The 21,370-nt window shown below is 30.5% G+C and overlaps 1 protein-coding gene across 2 annotated transcripts; it reads left to right on the forward strand.

Moving 5' to 3' along the window:
* On the forward strand, window positions 1-13,251 carry LOC136985738 (serine/threonine-protein kinase haspin-like). Of its 2 annotated transcripts, none has more exons than XR_010882377.1 (11): window positions 1-149; window positions 726-1,252; window positions 1,451-1,740; window positions 3,133-3,315; window positions 3,393-3,455; window positions 3,612-3,703; window positions 4,475-4,548; window positions 10,897-10,968; window positions 11,046-11,128; window positions 11,208-11,301; window positions 12,419-12,461. XR_010882377.1 is itself a non-coding variant. In XM_067283080.1 (11 exons), the coding sequence occupies exons 1-10, from the start codon at window positions 116-118 to the stop codon at window positions 12,627-12,629; spliced, it is 1,800 nt and encodes a 599-aa protein (XP_067139181.1). In that variant the 5' UTR covers window positions 1-115; the 3' UTR covers window positions 12,630-12,651; window positions 13,168-13,251. The 2 variants fall into 2 exon arrangements, 1 of the variants encoding a protein (XP_067139181.1); XM_067283080.1 differs by adding an exon at window positions 13,168-13,251 and having other exon boundaries at window positions 10,897-11,128; window positions 12,419-12,651.
* Window positions 13,252-21,370: the final 8,119 nt, after the last annotated feature.

Here is a 21,370-nt window from a genome sequence, read left to right on the forward strand (position 1 = left end):
CCGGAATTGTTTTTATTTCAAACAATATCTGATATTGTTATTATTCTAACTAAATTGTCTTTTAAAGAAAGAATTAAAATTTTCTGATGTAAATATTTTATCGAATATTTCAAATATGTTATCCATTGCAAAAGGATCAAAATCAACAAGTAAGTAAAACAGTAGAAATTAAAATTAATAAAACGGCAATAATATCGGATGTAATAAAACTTTTATAAGCTTTTAAGCTTAAAGAAAAGTTTTTATATTACATTGAAATATGATAATTTAGTTATAGTTTATATAAATTTATAATTTATACAGATTATAATTAAAACATTTTATTACAATAATAATATATTATTAATAAATTATTTTCTATAAACTATAACTAAACTTTTATCTTTAAAATCTAGGCTAATATAGGAATAAGTTAGGTATTAATAAATAAAATTTTATATTGATTAATCTTGTATTTCGGTACCGTATTATAATAAATATATTTTTAAAATTTAAATTTTTATCATTTGATTTAACATGCTTTAACATTTAATATTTTTTTTATTTACAGCAATATTGTTATATAATGATTTTATATTTTTATAAAGTTACTTCAAATTTTATTTTAAAAACATGAATATACAGCAATTGTGAAATCTTTGATGTGTTAATTGTAGAATTATATCTGGTAATGATTATTAAAGATTATCATTATAATAATATTTTAAAATTATTATTTTATTAAGGGCTTGATAAACAAGCAGCAAGTGTTAGTATCATTAAATGGTACATAAGAACTTTCAAACGGCATCTATTACTGCGATTCATTTCGGCTGTTTATGTCATGTCCGCAGTAAAAAAACGAAGAATGACGAAACGTAGACAATTTGAAATAATGCAATCGATATTACACGAAATTATAATTTATCGAATCCAAAATTGGTGGAGAAGACAGATAAAAGCGGAGATACTGCGACAAGCAATCAGACAGTGGAGTGCAGCGCTTATAGTAAAAAAATGCTACTCACAATATTTATCTAGACTTATTAGACAACGAAAAAGTCTTTTTGCTGCTCTCATAAGTCAATTTTGGTTTAAAAAACAAAAAATACAAGCTGAAAAACATCTTATTAAGCTACAAAGACAATGGAGAGCTATAAACATTAGAAAGAAATTTGTACAGTTTCACTTGAATAGTATTTTAGCACAAGCAGGGATTAGAAGATATTTAATTAGAAAAGATGTTAACATGAAAACCTGGATCGTAAAACATGTAAGTTTCTTCTTCATATAAATTATCATAAATCACTTTTATCATTACTTAAATTCATAAATAGCAATTTTTTAATTCTCTTATTCTAATAAGAGAATTTAAAAAAAAAATTACTACTACTTGATATTTACTTAGTAAATTCGATGTATTTTATACTTATTTTCAGTTATGTTAAATTAATTTTTCTTTTACTTTTAGTTCAGTTCCAGTATTTGGTTATCGACACTGAAAGGATATTCCGAAGAACTAGATAGACAAATGGGATTAAATGATTTTCTTAAGCAAATGGATGAACGGAATGATGAATGGAGTGAAACTAACGATACTCATATATCTGAAATCAGCGTTTCAACAGAAGTTAGGGATAAAACCATAGATCAGCTTACTTTATGCAATCTGACAGATCCAACAAATAAGTACTATAAGTTAGTTCTCGCTGCTTGCGAACAAACATCTGTGATTCCGTTTTTCAATGTATTTCCTGAAAGGTATGCTTTATGATTATTATTGTGATTGTAATATATGATACATTTTTCTAATATTAAAACTTCATTATATGTTGCACCGAATTTGGGAATGTTGTCATTTCGTGAAGTAGACAAAAATTCGCATAATTCGCGAAACTGGCAGTTGATGTGCCGATTTCACAACTTTGACAATATTCGTGCCAAATGACACTAGCGCATCATTGTGATAAATTTATGAATTTACATCATTATTGTTTTTTTTGGACCTTTCTACTAAAAACTTTATTTTATACCCATTATGAGCTCGGTCAGATCCAGTGGATAGAAAGGACAGGGCCCGGCATATCTGAGATGAACTATCCAGTCAGTCAGTCAAATTAATTTTTATTTGAGACCCAACACCGCTAGGCACAGTTGGGTAAAAGGTACATAGATTACATTGTAGGATATATGCAGACCATAGAAAATAGTAGTACAACACGATTTAATAATGATGGAGTTAAAAGGAGTGGACAGAAGATAAACGGAAGAGCAACAAAAAAGGATAATACATAATGAAATTACAAAATACAAGTAGAAATGCAGTACAAGTTGCAGTGTACAGAAAATATAAAATTTTATGATTTAAAATTGTTAGTTATAGCTAGTTGAAATAAAAAAAAAGAAGAAATACAACTAAAAATGTAAAAGTCTTATTAGTAGAGAAAAGTAAATTAATAGATAAAAAACTAAATACAGCTACAAATTATAAATACAAATACAATACATGGTTACAGAGTCAAAGTTACGAAAATAAACATACATAAATGTAAGAATTAAGCATTACATCATTACTATTTTTATTAATCGATTAAATTTTTAAACTCTAAAATGTATAGATTTTTTTTTATATAAATAAACATCATAAAAGGTTATAAATATCATTAAGTAATCAAGTAAAAAGAGGATACTTTTAATTTTTTTAAATCATAATTCAATGGGGAAACAAAAGTCGATATCTTAGAAAATATACCCTTCTGTACCTGATAAGTTAAAGGATCGCTTCTTTCTTTCCGGCTCTGCCTCAATTCTATCCCGATACGACAAAGTCGCGCGATATCGCTTTGTCGCGCTATGACCTTATATCTCGAAAACGAAGACATGGACCTCATTTACTACACTTTTGTATCCCTCATCACAATTAATAGAAAATAGGAAGGTTTAATCAAAATGTAATTTTGTAAACCATATGGAAGAGGCTTCGCTAACGCTCGGCCTCAAAAATTGCCGATTTCACGCAATAGTCATTTCAAAATTAGCCTATTTCGTGAATTTGGCAAAAAATAAGAAACATTTTCAGTTCGGCGTAAGATATATAAAATTGTCAACGTTCAGTCGGTATATTATCTTAAACTATTTTAAATGTTTATTAAGAAATTACCGTCAGTGTTGGAGGAAGATCGGAGAAGGTTCTTATGGAGATGTATTTGCAATGATGGATGAGTATGGTATTCCTCATCAGTTATATAAAATAGTGCCGATAGGCGGTTTCCATCCATTAACCGGAAAAGCGTTGGAGAATTTGGACACAGTTTATCCAGAAATTATATCGTCTATGTAATTTTCATTAAAAATGATTAAATAAAACTTTTGTAAAATTTGAAATATAAAATGAAATCTGTTTATTATTTCAGTGTTCTAAGTTCTTTATCCAGCAATGAAATCAACAGAACTTCAGGATTTACCCAAGTAAGCAAGTAAGTCTTAGAGCCTTTAAGTTTAGATTTTTACATAATCCCTAAGCTATTATAGTCGTTAGAAATATAATTAAACTGTTTAAAATTTCCTAGTTTATAAATAAATGAACATTTTCGGGATATTCATATTAGCCTATTTATTTAAAACATTTTTAGAGTCAGCTGCGTGTCTGGACCTATTCCAGAATATCTTCGTACAGCTTGGAAAATGTATAATTTGAGAAAGAAATCAACAACTAAATGCCCCAGTAAGAATAAAATGAACTAAATTATTTAATTAATGAAAATATTAATTAACATTTATTTAAAAATTTGAATAATTGTTACTTTTTAGAATTGAAGAAATTATTTGTTATTTGATTTGTTGTTTGTTGCGTTGTTTGAAAAAAGTTTAGTATGCTACTACAAAACATCTTATCAGTTTACATTAATTTTAATATCGAATTTATTTTTTGATAACTTACGAATTAAATTAAAAATTGCAGGCAGGTATTGTGACGATGTCACAATAAATAATTGCTCGTTATAATTGCTTTATTGTAAAGATGTCTTGTCAAAACTGATAAGGGCAATTAAAGTTTTATAGTTAACAAGGGATAATCTATACCGAAACGCATCTAGGGCGTTGAACGGCAATATAAAGGTATTTGACAAGGCAAACGTTGTTTTAGATGAATTAGTTCTCAGGATAATTGATAGAGAAACTTTAAATTAATTTTTTTAAATAGAAATTTGAATTTACAATAATAATACTTGTATTATATAAAATAAAAATTATTGCTATTTTCAAAACAATAATTTTTAATTGTTATATAAATATGTCTAGTACTAACTTAACCTATAAAATCTTCGAGATTAATGTAAACTAAATATATTTAATAAAATAACGGAAAGACAATTATTAAGCATTTTTAAACTACTCGTATTGCTTTTGCAATTAATTAAATAAAATTCAATTCAAATTTATTAAAAAATTTATTTATTGATTCCTTAATCCTTACTTTTAACGTATTTTATAGACGAATTTCCAGACGATCAAATTTTCATTGTATATAAAATGAAATATGCTGGGCAACAGATCACATCGTTTTCGGTAAGTCAGATATTTTCATTTACTGTATTTCCAAAAGTTATACAAAATCGATTTCAATTACAAATTATTTACTTTAATCTAGATTTTTAAAGAATTTAATTATTTATAAATTATTATGATCTTATAATATAATAATCTTCCTATAAGATGAGATGATCCTAGTGTAAAATTTAAAGTAATTTTTTATAACCTAGAATTTAATGTTACTGATTTGCGTGTCGCCATCTGTTGAGAAATAAAAACATATACAAGGTATTTTTATGGTTTCGTTTAGGCCTATATTTTTGTTGGATTTCTGCATAAACTTCTCAATAGTTATTGTTTTCGTTTGATTATTTTATCATATTTTATAATTTGCGAAATTTTATATTAACACAGAGTTGATGAATTGAGAACCATAGCGTTAAGAATATTTCTTTATTATACAATTTTGTAAGCATTATTGTGAATAAAAGGGGAAAACTAAAACAGATAAATTTATCTTATTATTATTATAATGGTTTTCAAAAAGGGACGAGAAATCAATTTTTTACAAAATAATTTTGGCTTTTCTGCTTGAGCTTAAATAGATGATACTTTTTTTATCACAGGCGATATTAATATATTTTATCCTTTTCAAATAACAAAAGGTAGATATAAACGTAGATATAAATAACACATTTTATTTTCTTCTATCGGTCATTCCATCGCTCTGCTTATGGTCCTATTAGAATCATCCTTCTAATGTAGATATGATTTTGGTTAACAAAGAAAAATTGATAACATAAAGTGAATAAAAAATCGATATAATTATTTAATTTATTACACAGGATTTTACATAAATCCGTGAAAATTTTTTAATAAATTTTTAATTTATTATTCATAAATTGCACAACAGATACTAGTATTTTTTAAACATTGAAATAGAGGTAAACTTTCAATTTTACTTTCCTGGCTGTTATATATAAACATATGTAGCCTACATAACGAAGGAAAAGCATGGCAATCGGTCAAAAAATAACCTCCCAAGATTTTTACATTTTTGGACTTAGGACACCTTGAAACGTGGAGAAATGCGAAAAATCGGGGGTAATTTCTGTACGTATGGATTTTAGTGTGTATGGGGGATACGATTTTCTTCGCTCTCTTTGAATCTTAATAACTCCTGTGCTTTTTGTCGAAAATTTCTGAAACTTTATAGGGAGATTTCTTTATGAGGGAGATTGATGCGATTAAATTTTGGTGGTTAAAGGTCGAGGAGATGTGGAGATAATGGGAGTTGTGTCATATCTCGAAGAGGGTCAGACTTAATGACGATTTTACTCGTTATTAGCATTTACATTTTTCTTTTTTAAAAAAAAAAATAAATAAAACCCACCCATACTCAAAATTAAGCTTTTTGACATTTTATAATAGTTAAAAATATAAAAAGTTTTAAAAATAAAATATGATAACAGATGGCATCACCAAAACTTTAAATGTTGACAGGATAGTTGAGCAACTCGTTGCTTGTTTATTTTGTGTTTTACAAGTCACAAATGTTCAATGTGTTCACCTTTGCTGCCGATGTCCATGGATGATATGTTAACTTATCATTGAAGATAATCTTTTCCAGGAATGTCTGATATTCCTCAATTCCTACACTACGCAAGACAAACTTGTGTTTTGCTATAAGTTAAGACCTCAACTGATTCTCTAAGTCTTTTGTTTAAAATTCTATATTCTTTCAAAGTTGTAAAATTCTTTCTGAATCAACATACACAAAAATCAACATGCATAATCTATATATATATAATCGAGACGAGTTGATAATAATAATAATAATAATAATAATAACTCTCCCGTGAATAACTCTCCCGTGGTCACTACCTGGTCGTGGTGGGAAGCCCAGTAATTTTACTGATCCATAGGGCAATGCAGGCTGGAGCACAAGCTCCTGGTAGGGACACCCATGCCAGTAAGGTCTATGGGGAGAAATGAAGCTAAGAGTGACCACACCCACATTCTGTGGTGATATTTATTATGGTAATAACTAGATCAAAGTGTGATACCGGCTCGGACGTTGCCCGGGTTAACAAGGTCCGCGTTCGTGGGTTAGGCAAAGGCTCACGTTCGAAAAATAGGCCACAGTCTCCCTTGGTTACCGGTGGCGAAAGCAGCACCGGCCCAAGCATGGCTACTGCAATGCCCTCAACAGATGTGAGGAACCAACCCAGCCTTGGTGTTTCTGTGGTAATGCATCCACAGACCACAAAGGCTGGAAAACCACGCCAACGGATGAAATGGACAGTAGAAATGAACGAGTTTATCATCCGTACTTACTACACAATCACAAAACTCGAAACAAACATGACAGCATACAGACAACAACTACACCATAGATTCACACAACAGTATCCTCACCTCACTGTCACCGAACAAAGGGTTGTTGATCAAAAAAGAACAATTATACACAACAACCTTATTCCACAAACAACACTTGAACTTATCAAACAACAGGTGCTGATCAAATACATTAACAGACAGAAACATCTAACATTAATGAAGATCATGTAACCTGTCAGGATAATCTAGCAACAAGCATTGATAATAACACACATACAACAATTACCACTAATGATACTACAGACTACTTCCTCATCCATCACTGATAACATAGACATGGATTTAGTTAATACGCTCTCACTTATATTTCAGGAAACACTCACTAAATATACAGGCACAGATCCCACACAACGACCACGAATACCAAAAATCAACACGTCAAAGGAAGTAGGAAAAACACTAAATTATGTAAACACTCACTTAATACCACACTACATTAATTCAATTTCTACACTCGCAGACATTCATACATTAGTTTATGCTGGGGCAGTCACAGTAGTGACACACCATGGACTGAAAGTACAGTCACAGACAAATACACAGAAAACACAATACTATCACAAGCCTGCCTGGCAGAGAAGAATAGAAATACAAATAAATGATATTAGACAGCAATTAGGCAGGCTGACACAATACACTAAAAGCAACATAACACCCAAATTAAGGAAACAGCTCAAAAACATTTTTATGAAAATAAAAACGCATACAAAACATGAACATCACAACACACACATTACAGAATACATTGATACACTAAAACAAAAACTTGCTGCCAAAGCACGTAGACTCAAACGATACAAAACATGTACACTACGAAAACAACAAAATAAATTATTTACAAACAATGAAAAACTCTTTTACAGACAAATTAATAACAAAGCAAACACTGATAAACAGCACAGTGGCACACCAACAGAAGAAGAACTCACAACATATTGGTCTTCTCTTTGGTCCAGTGCTGTCACGCACAATGCTGAAGCAGGCTGGATCGAGGAGGAGAACAAAAACTTACACAACATACCAACTATGCCCTGTGTTGAAATAAGCATACATGATTTCCAATACACTGTTAACAGAATACACAACTGGAAGACACCTGGTGTAGACAACATTCACAATTTCTGGTACAAAAAGTTTACATCACTGCACCAGGAACTAGCTAAACACCTAACACACATCATCATCAATCCACAAGACATGCCAAATTTTCTTATTCAGGGCATCAACTACATGAAACCTAAAAACAACAATACCACAGACCCCACACAATACAGACCAATTACATGTCTTCCAACACTCTACAAATTATTGACATTCTGTATTGCAAACAAAATATACAAACATGTTGAAGAACACGACATTCTAACGGAACAACAAAAAGGTTGCCGTAGAAATCACAAGGGATGCAAAGAACAGTTACTCATAGATTCAGTCATTCTACGGCAAGCACACAAACAACACAGAAACATACACATGGCATATATAGACTACAGAAAAGCATTCTACAGTGTTCCACACAGTTGGCTGCTACATATTCTACACATGTACAAAATACATCCATCACTCATTACATTCTTCCAAAACACTATGCAGCACTGGAGAACAACACTACATCTCAGGGTTCATAACACTTCCATACAAACAAACCAAATCTTTATTAGGCGAGGAATTTTTCAAGGAGATTCCTTGAGTCCTCTCTGGTTCTGCCTAGCCTTGAATCCATTATCCAACATGTTAAACAACACACAATATGGCTACAATATCAGGCATGAAAAAACAACACAGTATACACTGTCACATCTCATGTACATGGATGACATAAAACTTTATGCATCCACACAAAAACAACTTCATCAACTCCTACAAATCACACATTCATACACCAAGGACATACAAATGGAATTTGGCTTAGATAAATGCAAATCACTTCACATAGAAAAAGGAATCCTGAAGAAAGAAGATTTTGCACTTGGAAATGGAGACATTATTGAATCCATGGAAGAGAGCGAGTTCTACAAGTATTTAGGATTCCAACAGGCCAAACTAACAGAACATGCACAAATAAAGCAAAGATTAATTAAAGAATACCAAAGTAGGTTAAATGCTATTCTCAGAACACAGTTAAATGCAAAACACACAGTTAAAGCAATAAACACATATGTCATTCCAGTACTCACATATTCTTTTGGAGTTATACATTGGACTCACACAGATCTTGAGCAACTCCAAAGGAAAACAAGAACAACACTTACTAAGCATAAACAACATCATCCTAAATCCGCCACAGAAAGATTAACCCTTCCACGTAAAGATGGCGGACGTGGCCTGATTGACATAGTTAACCTTCACTACAAACAAATACAGTCATTGCGAGAGTTTTTCTACAAAAAACAAGAAACATCACAATTACACAAAGCAGTAACTCTAGCAGACTCGAATAACACACCATTAAACTTACACTCACATCATATGGACACAACACAACATATAAAAAGCATAGACACCATTAAGCAATCGTGGGCTCGAAAGGCACTCCATGGCAGGCATCCTTATGATCTGGCCCATGATTTTGTTGACAAAACTGCATCAAACAGCTGGTTAGCTCGGGGATGCCTCTTTGGGGAGACGGAAGGATTCATGATTGCCATACAGGATCAGGTCATAAACACTAAAAACTACAGAAAACACATACTCAAAGATGCAACACTCACAAATGACACATGCAGAAAATGTCACATCATGCCAGAAACTATACAACACATCACCTCTGGTTGCAAGCTCTTGGCACAAACAGATTATTTACACAGACATAATCAAGTAGCAAATATAATACACCAAGAGCTTGCAAGGAAACACAAATTAGTAGACATCCACGAACCATATTACAAATACATTCCACAGACAGTATTGGAAAACAACACGCACAAAATGTACTACGACAGAGCCATAATCACAGATAAAACAATTTACCACAACAGACCAGACATCACACTCATTGACAAACACAATAAAATCACATACATTATAGATATATCCATTCCAAACACTCACAATATACAAAACGCATGCACTGAAAAAATTAGCAAGTACACAGAACTCGCCCAGGAAATAAGGCATCTGTGGAGGATGGATAGGGTGCTTATTGTACCTGTTGTTCTCTCTTCTACAGGCGTCATACCACACACACTACACAAAAGCCTGGGCACATTACAATTGAATAGAAACACATACATCACACTACAGAAGGCCACTATATTGAATACATGTCATATTGTGAGAAAATTCCTGAATACAGACACACACACTGATACACTTCTTTAATTTCTGTTTTGGTTACTATGCCTTGACTTTGGTCCGGCATAGTACACAGCCACCGGTGTTAACCGAGTATATCTCACTTAACCCAACACAATAATAATAATAATCAGCGCAGAGCCCAAACGGTTCGGAGTTGAAAGTTGAAATTTGGTACACAGTTAGGGTACGTCACGAGAATGCACACTAAGAAGGGATTTTTCGAAATTCCTCCCCACGGGAAGAGGTACAGGATTAAGGCTTAACACTTCCATCAACAATGGAAGTGTTACGTAACAATGGAAGTGTTAAGTAACGATGGAAGTGTCAACAATGGAAGTGTTACGTAACAATGGAATTGTTAAGAGAAAGCGACGTGCAAACGCAGATGCAGTTTTTTTCGTTTTTGCAAGAAATCAAACATATTTTTAGATTCATCTAAAAATTCTCTAATTAGTTTGAAAACAGGGGGACTCAATTCTTGCATTCTGTGAAAACGGGTAAGGTAGTAATCTTAATCTTCGGTATTGTTACTTTTGCCCGAGCAACGCCGGGCCCGCCCGCTAGTTGTTATATAGGCCTAAATTTATATAGGAGGGATTATCAACTAACTAAAATTTTTGTAATATAATCTTAATAATTACAAAATTGTTATATTTAATTATTGAAAAATGTTTAAACTTTATTTAGGAGTTTCGCGTGGAACAAGCTAGCAGCGTTTTGCAACAAGTGGCTTGTAGTATCGCAGCTGCAGAATTAGAAGTAAAATTTGAACATCGAGATTTACATTTGGGCAACGTTTTAATTAAGAAGACAGCTCAATCTTCAATTTCTTTTAGATTAGATGGTCGCAACATAAATATTGCTTCACATGGTGTTCTGGCAACTATCATCGATTACACTTTTAGCCGTTTAAATTATGGTAAGTTAAATTAACAGGTAATATAATTTAATAAATTAGGATTTTATTATCAATTTACAAAAATAAAAAATTATTACAGGTAATAAAGTTATATTTCGAGATCTTTCATGCCATCTTTTTGACCGAATTCAGACAGAACACAAAATTTATAGAAAAATGCGTCAATATAATCAGTAAGATTCATAAAATGATTATAACTTTAATCAAAGAGTGTAATTTATCATTTATAAGTTATCGTATAAACAACAATAATAAATGATAAACGTTGATCATTACATTTTTTCTTAATTTTAACATAAAGTTTTTGTGTATTAATATTGTATTTTGTAATATCAAGAAATTTTATCTTATAATAAAATTCGATTTTGTTTTGAAATAAAATGAAAGTAGAAATTAAGTTAGTCTATTGTAAGTAATTAAATATATTAAAGTTTAAAATATGCGTACTTACATTAGTTCAGCTTCCATGCAGCGATGGACCCAAATGTCTTTTTTCTCTTTATGCTGATTATTTCTATTTAGCAGTATACTATGCTATTCGAAATGCTCTGACACTTATTTTGGTATCAGAAACATCACTAGATCCTGAATCAAACTGAAAACATTTTGACCTTTTACGCTGAGGCCTCAACTACAAATGCGTGTTAAAAAATAAATATTTACAAATTTCTTAAATAACAATTAATAATAATATAGGTCTACACATATTATAAACATGTTAAAAATGATATTTTTTATATTAAAAATGATAGACATTTATTATTTGTGTAGCCTATATATCATTATAATATATATATATATTTGAAGCTAATATATTCTTATGTTCTGATATCATATAACATAAATACAATCCGATATACAAAACATTAATTTGATTTCATTTTTGAGTCAAAAGAGATCAGTAAATTATGAATTAGATGCCATATCTCAATTTTGTCTATTATGAGCTAATCAAAACATATGACATCTCTATATCATGACGATATCTGCCCCAGTCTATTCTGCATCTCTTACGGCCATATTCACAACCAAGGATCAAGAGTTAACAGTTGGTTAAGAGTTAGTTAAAAACTTAACCAATTACTAATCACTACTTTTAGTATATGAACACTTATTGGTTACCTTCTAAATCTAACTTTAGATTTTTGCTTATGAATACGAGCATTAAGGTAATAAAAAAATATCTTATTGCATACTCATTCAGTTAATTTTAAAGTTTAGTTCTGTCGCTACTAAATATATGGAACTACATATTTAATCAGTGCTTATTTATTTCATTTGTCTATTTAGAAACAACTGGGGCGTATTCTGGCCATATAGTAATGTCATGTGGCTCTGGTATCTAAATGCTTGTCTTATTAAGGACTTAGAAGAAAGACCGATTCCTGATTCAGTTGATAAACAGCTAGAAGACTTATCCTGGAGTCAGCTGAGTCACTGGAAGAAAACTATCTTATCGCGAGATTCAGTGGCGAATTTTGTATTACAAGGAATGATGTAAAATATAGGAAGAATGAGCAGAGGTATGCAAAATACAGTTGACCCATTAGCAGTTACAAATGATTGCTTAATAATAGGACATACAATAATATACATTACACAATAAAATTTTAAACTAATCTTAGAATAGAATAGTTATTTAAAATAAATTTTTTTATAAGTATTGAAACTAATGTAATTGTTGGGTATTAATAGAGTACTTTGAAAACTCAAGTTTTCTTGGACATATAGAACGAAGATAATATTTAATTATTTTTTACTCGAGGTTAAATATTCAGAATGGCAGTGAATTTAATAATTTTCCATCATAACATAATTTTTATGAAATATTCGAAACGAATTTTCAGAATAATTAATTCTTAATTTTTAAATTACTTAAAGTTTTAAAGTAAATTCATTTCAAGTAAATTAAAATTTATTTAAAATTTGAAATGTATATAGTTTTTAAAGTAATTATTAAACTTTTAGAATTTTTATTTCTGTAAATTATACTTATTTACAGAACGGTCTGATTCTAATATTAAAATTTTTAATTTCAGATATATTCAAAATTTATTTTTGGAAGATATTTAATTGAAGTTATACAATAAATGATTTCATTTGTCGTTTGAAGAAATATTTGGAATTATTGAAAAATAGCTAAATTTTAATTTATGAAAAAATAAATATATTTTAATAAAAAATAATTAGTCTTGTGTACAATTTTCTTTACTATCAAAAACAAACTTTATGAACATATCAAACAAATTAATAAAATGTAATGTCGATTTAAAGGAAGGTGTCTTAATATGTACAGTACATATACATATTGTGAGAGATCGGATTTGACGAAATGTTCATTTTTCGTCTTGAAAAGAAAATTTATTTATTCCTCAGAAAAAAAACCTTTTTTTCATTTTTATTACCGGGGGATGAGTGCATTTCTCTCCCTTCGAAGTCGTTTCCTTTCTCAGGGAACTCAGAATGTGTCACTGGGAACTAAAACAAAAAATTCACGATTGGTGAAAAAGGGTAACGTGAGTTGGAGTATAAAAAGGAGTGACTCAAGGACAAAAGGGTCGTCGAGAGTTCGCGAACGCTTCAACAAAAGTGCTCCAAAAAGGTTTATCGTCGTCCAGGCTACCGGGAACTTCATTCCTTGTGTTTTTTTAGAGGATACCGTCGAACTCCCCGGATTATTAGATCCTTTAGTTCTCCATCGCTTCCTCGACCGAACTCCAAGAAAAGGGAAATCTCAACCGTTCCTGGATTCCGTCCGCACCGAACTACCGACCGAACGAACTCAAATCGTCGATCCGGAAGTCTGCACAAGGTATATACCAACTTGCGGTTTCTTGTAAACTCTCTCTCGACCGGTATTCGATAGGATAGATATGTATTCCTTTTTGTTAAATTAAATCGGTTTTTAGTTGTTAACACCGTATCCTAGTGATTCACTTCCGAGCCGTCTCTCAATCCTCCTCCATCCCGAATCCGACCGTCCGCGCACGTTACCGCTCGCACGAATCTTGAATTCGCTGTTTCTGTGTCTATCCTAGAAGACACAGTGGTATCAGTCCTGACAAGGCGCTAAAGAGGTGCCGACCCTCTGGTCACAATATTATCGAGGATAACCTAATTCTTAAAATGCAAAAATTTTCGTGAATTTTTTAAATTTAATTTTTATATAAATAAATAAATAATGCGGTTATAACTTACACAGGATGGTTCACTCGAAATTGAACACTTATTACATGGAATATCTTCTATATAATGAAAAAATGAGTATGAAACACGAACAGAATTCTTTATCTATGATGAAACAATTGGCCAATTGACATTACATGTTATGTCACTGTGCAATCATAGGGTAGGCTATTGAACAAAGCGTTAAGTCCCGAGTGAACCACCTTGTATTACGAGAACTAGTTGCCTACTTATTACTACAGTTAAATAAACTTTCAAAATTTTTCAAATTAGAACAAATTCCAAATCAGTTTATTTTTACATACGTTTGGAATAAGTGTTACAATAACGATATACAATTTTCATTCTAAAATAGTTAATGAAATAGTAGACAGCAGACTATCCTGTTAGTAGGCACTATCAACAGAATAGCTGCACAAATAGAATGTTTCTAACAGCAGTTTACCAATATTCCATAAGCTCTTTTTGCTGGCAGGATGGTGGGAGAAAGAGAGTGAAAGAGGCAGTGAGTCAAGGTTACTATTGGAAAAATGTGAATCTTGGCAATTGTATTAAGTAAGGGAGAGGAAGGAAAGAGTACGCGCCTTATGTTATTTTTTGCATTTCTCAGGTGTTTATTGTTTTATCACAATACATTTCTGTCTGAGTATATATCATTTGTATATCTTTCCGTTAGAACGAAAAAACTAGTATAGTTTTAAAAAGGAGAAAATTCCAATGCGTACTCTTACCCTGTACTGGAAGTTAAGAGTACGCACTAATAGCAATCACAAATGAAACCTCCTGTACCTTCATAGTCACTCGTGCAACCACTGCTCGTGCCATCACTGTGCACATTGTCCATATTGCATCTAGTCATCATCGAAAGATTCTTCGCAGCCAGGACAGAAAACGCCTTCATCATTAGGCCTATCAACCCGAGAAGTGGAAGCTTACTGGTTATGTTTTACGAATCCAAGTTGCGCCCACTCTATTTTTACCTTTTTTATTTTTCGGTGTTTTCCTTTTCCTTCTGCTCTAAGACGTTCCTGAAAGAATCTCTGACTTGAGTACTGTCCGGCACTGCTATGAGTACTCTTACCCTCCGAAACAAAATTCCATTAACTTGCCGATAGATGTAATTCTAGACAGACACCGATACGAAAGTTATCCCGTACTTTAGCTTCGACCTCTATCTTTATCCCTTCAAACACTTTACATTCACAACCCAGACAACAAAACTGAGAAAGCTTGTGACGTGAGTTTGCAAAGTTATTTCCGGAAACAGAAAAATGTTTACTAAGATATCAATGCCCTGGCGACTCACAGATCAAGAAAAGTCGGCTTCGACACACTTTGCCATTAACAGTAAAATGTGTGCACGGGAAACTGTTTAGTCATGTTGCCAAATTTGAGAGACACGCAATGCGTACTCTTAGCCGATGACATTCTTTTATACTGTGGCCATTCATTACAGCCTACGTATGTACTGTATACTGGTACTCAGATGGGAGCAAATAACTGTAAATAAAACCAGTATAAAGTACGTATGAACTCTATACTAGTACTATTTCACAGCGGTGCCTGTATGTTTATATATATAAATAAACATACAGGCACCCCTGTGAAATAGTACCAGTATATATATATATATATATATAAACATAGAGACATTCCCTATGAAACAGTATTATAAGAAAACCCTCTAGTCTTCATCAGTTGACATGGCGGACAGTATTTGCTCCCATCTGAGTACCACTATACTGTACAGTATTTACGTAGGCTGTAATGAATGATCTCAGTATAAAAGAATGAACTTTTGTTGTGCATTTCGCTGTTACTTCGAAGCTTGAACTACAAGATGAGATATACATAGTAGTTTATCCTACTGACGTGCATCATTACTGTACAATAAAGAGATTAAGATCATTCTACCTTACCTACATTTTTACATTTACATTTACCGAAGGATTAGAAGGCCTCCACCAATAGTTATAGCCTTGGAAAGAGAAATATGAAGAGTTATAGAAGTTAGAAGAATGAAGAAAAGAAAAGAATGTCAGGAAAGTGTGAAATATGAGACTACAATGTGCCACCGGAGAGCCAATTGTATAACATGAATGAATACAAATTACAAACATATAGTTGTGTACAGAATGACTGCCTCTACAACTTGAGGCATTAGGAGCCCCATAACGGCTAACTTGCCTTGGTGTTCAACACACAAAACGCGTATGAACAGCCCCTTGGGGGAAAACAGACAAAGCCCTTCATGGCTTCGGAGGTAACATAATAAAATAAAACAAAACAAATTAATACAGTTGCATGCAGGATGCTGATCATTCTGTCATTAAATTTTTTATATTAATAATTAATCGAAATATATCCTATAATTTCGATATTAATTTATTAATTTGTAATATTCTTTACATTTATAATGTAAAGAATATTACAAATTAATATAATTTGTCAATTTTCAAGTACTACTGTTCTAAGTATTTTAATTTTAAACTTTCAAAAATAGCATACAATAGTGTTTTCATTTCTAACAAATTCTGCAAATTTAGCCAATATAAAAAATTAATTTAGAAAATCAAATAGCTTATTTATTAAATTAGTAATGGAAAAAATGTACAGTACATAGCCTACATTTTGTGTTAAACAAATCGAAATTTCAAATTATTATTTCTAAGCTATTTAAAACGTTTATTATGGCTATTGTTTAACGAATAAGATAAATTTATTTATTTGACGTCTTTTATTAACGGGATTAGAAAAATTAGCTTAACGTGACTTGTAAAAGAAAAAAAAAATCTTATTTTAATATAGGCTACTGTACGTTTTAGAAATTAATATTATTAAATCTGCTTTATGATTTCAATTTTTCAAATATTTTATTGTCAAAGCCGTTAAAATTTGAAAATATATTAGTTTTTAGGATAATGTAATTTATAACGACAATAATTAACGATCTTGTTTAACAGTTTTTCTGATAATTTATTTAATCTATTTGTACATACTTTTGTTTACTTTACAAAACACCAAATCTATAAAGTAATAGGCTAAAGGTATTCATTATGAATACAATATTTTGAAATGATACTTATGTTCGTTTTTTCGTTTTTCTCATGAATTAAATGTTTTTTGTGTAGTTTAATTTTATTTAATTAACCAAAATAAAATAATACACATTCTTTAATATGTTCAATTATCAATAAATGTGAATAAAAAATAAAAATAAAAAAAAATTAAATTAAATTAGATCCATAATTTAAAACTCCAGTTCTAAACTTACAATTAATAAAACCAAATATAAATGATTACTATGTAAGAATTATGAAAAGAAGTAATGATTTAATGAATCATGATATAACAATGCCTGATTTAATTATAAGTGAACAAATAAATATAGCCTAATAAATCGAAAAACTATATTTATAGCCTATTCTTGGTTTGTATCTGCTGCTATAGGCTTACTTAAGATGCTACATTTTGTAATTACTGTAGCTATATTTTTTTTCTGATTTATTTATTTATTTATTTTTGCTGATTGATATTCATCATTCTAATAAATTGTAAAATCTGATTTTAAAAATGTTTAATAATCAGAATAAATTTTTAACACAAAAGCAAAGACTACAATAGATCTTTTCTTGTTGACGCAATAGAAGTTCACGCAGAAAAAAAAAAAGAATTGATGATAAATTTACAATTTCAAATTAACCACTCGAAATTAACATAAAATTTAGGAAGACCATAATTCTTATTTATTTATTATTGTTTTTTATATTAAAAATATTATTTTTAAATGTTAATTCCAAATCATCTATTTTGTTCTAACTGAAGTTTAATAAAAGAAATTAATTTAATTACATAATAAACATTTGTAAAAATGAATATTAAGTAATATTAAACATGATATTAAGGTTACAACATTTACTGTGGTCAGTGGTAGGTTACATTTTAAATTGTTTTTTTTCGTCCCAGAAGCATACCAATTATTAATTAAATACAATATGAATGTAAAATAATGTAAAACAGTTTATTCAATTTAATACTAATTCAGCACTGTGGCCTACATCATTCCACCACTATCAATCTTTTGGAAACTATATCAATAATCCTTCTGAATTTTAAAAGTAAGCAATCTGTCTTTATAATCTGTATAGATATTAGCAAGAGCCTTCGATTCTGTAATTCCCAATCTCCTTGTCTCAATACTCAGAGATTACTTCGAAATTGATCCTACTTTTCAATCCTGGCTTAATAATTACTGCCTCCTCCGTACCCATAAAATTACACTTCGCGATTTTGAATTTTTGGATTTCCCTTCCTTATGCGGAATACGCATAAGCAAGGATCCACCTTAAGCAATCGATTTTTTTTCAGCTTATTTAAACAATATAGGGCCTACTTAGTCATATTACTTCGCCTATATTATCCTATGTTAATGATATTAAATTGATTAGGCTAATCACGACCTCATGTCCTTTAGTCTGATCTACTCCGTTTATCTTTCCTTTTAGAAAAAGCCAACCTAAAAATTAATTTACGAAAAACTGCAGTTATGTGTTTTTCACTCATTCGTAATTCTCACATGTCAGTTGTCTGCATTCTATATCTACAATAATCCCATAAAATACGATAATTCTTATAATAACCTCATTTTTGATCCTCAACTTAATTTCAAAAGACATGTTGATACGATTATTAAATCTCTAGCTATTCGTTGTGGTATTCTATGACTTTTTGCAAACCTATCTCTTCAAAAACAGTCTTACGTTCCATTTATTTTTCCAATATTCAGTCTTTACTAGATTATTGTCTGCCAATATGGGCTATGGCTGCCTCTTCTCATTTAAAATAAAATTAAAAGAGTTAGATAAAATATTTCTTATTCTTAATAAACTCTCTAATATTCCTTTTACCTCTAATGCTAATGTTGCCATGTGCAGATTGGGAATTCTCGATTTTACCGAACGTATTAAATACTTTGACCGTTTACTTTTATACAAATACTTCAATGGTTCCATTCGTTCAGATTGACTGTGCCAAAGAGTTTCGCCACAGTTACTCGTAACCAAACTTTTTTTACCCCATTTTTTAGGCTCTCCGTTTCCTTCAGATCATTTTTTTACCTGTCTGTTCAGAGTATGGGCATGTAGAACAATCTCTACATAAAGACTTTCTACATTTTAAACGCATTTGTCAACGGTTACTTTATAATTTATAACCATTTGTTTTTATTTATGTATATTTTGTATATTTTTTATCATGTATTTGATTGTTACCCTTTTTTTTTATTTGTATTTTAATCTTTTGTTGTAGGTAATTTTTTCGAGGGGAGGATATCAATTGTCTTATGACATTTCCTTTTGTATATGCAATAAATAAATAAATAAGTTGATATGATATTTTTGTATATATATATTATAAATTTCTTTATATATATATAAAGTAATTTAATAGAAAAAATAAATAAAATTTTTTTTACAATACTGAATAAACGATATTAACGAAAATCCAATGTAATAAGTTCATTTAAATTTTGATAGCGCATACGTGCTATCAAAATTTAAATGAACTTACGGAATGAATTTACGGATTTACCAATCCAGGGGCCCTGGGCACAAATTCGGTGGGGTCCCCCTTTAAGAGTAGGCAAATTTGATGATTTAGAAAATTTACACAAAATACTGTACTTTCAATTAGATTTGAACTAGGAAGTTGTAAATTTCATTTAAAAATTAGGTTATTGTAAACATACATATATTTTATTGTGTAAAACTAATTATTTTAATTTAACTGAAAAATACCTATGTGAAATTTTTTCCCGAAATTTTCCGATGTTTCATAGGTTTTTTCCCGGGTTTGGTTTTCTCTGCCTGTTGCTCTCAGGATTAGGCCACACTAGGCTGTTGCGGTAATAGAAAAAAAATTATGTTTAAACATAATTTTTTTTTAGTTTTGTGGGGGCCCCTATTTTGTGGGGGCCCTGGGCACAGGCCCCAAATGCCCTTATGTTAATCCGGCCCTGCGTGCTATTCGATAGATATTGAGATATCCTATTATTTGTGTACAAAATAAATCAGTTTTTAAGTTAGAAAAAAAAAATTGTATTCATTATAAGTACAGTAATACTGTACTCATAAATGAATATTTTTAACTTGTACGAAATAAGATTCGATCTGTTCAACCTAACCTCATAATTATAATATGAAGCTAATGTATATGGATTCCTGTAGCATTCCTATTGTCTTCAATTATTCAAACTTTTACTATGACGGAAACGGAATTTATTTTCATGGAACCATTTTACCCCTTCATAACAAATCATTAAATGTTGTTATTCAAATTCACATTAAAATAATTTAAAAGTAAAATTTTTAATTACGCCGTTGAATGTAATATTGAATTAGGAATGTATTCAAATCTGTGTTTAATTTAAAATTGATTTCAAACTTGTTCACAATTTGTAAACTTAAAATCAATTCAGTTTATTTACTGTATTACCGGTTATTAGCTTAATCCGGAAAATTTTTCATCTAGCTATAAATGATCCTACAGTAGGCTATTTTCTTTTACTTCTTGTTAATGTGGGTTGATTGCATGTAGGTAAAACTCAAACAAAGCCCACATAAGGTCATTTGAGTTCATATGAACCCACTTCTTACCTTGGGTCTATCTAATATTTACACCATCAACTCGAATTTTCTCCTATTTGAGATTAATACAAATTACATTTATATACTGTATTTAAAATTACTTGAAAATTTTTTTTATGATTATGTTTTTAATTATTTTTATGAAACGAATTACATTTAGGTCTAATATTAAGTTGTAAAGCTCTAACATTAGGCCTATTTATTGCATTCCCGTAAGCTATTGTTATTGTGCCAATTGAGTTTCTTCTCTATATTTATTATTACATTTTTAAAAATTGAATTTTATTATAAAGTGATTCATTTTTTATGATTAAATAAGGTTATTAATTTAAAAAAGTTTTAAAATGCGATATGATTTCTTTCACGGAAAAAAATTTTAAACATCGGTTTTCCCTAGAAGTGAATAGACGTA

This window comes from Centruroides vittatus, unplaced genomic scaffold (assembly GCF_030686945.1).
Source record: "Centruroides vittatus isolate TY-2023 unplaced genomic scaffold, ASM3068694v2 contig_976, whole genome shotgun sequence".
Lineage (NCBI taxonomy): Eukaryota > Metazoa > Arthropoda > Arachnida > Scorpiones > Buthidae > Centruroides > Centruroides vittatus.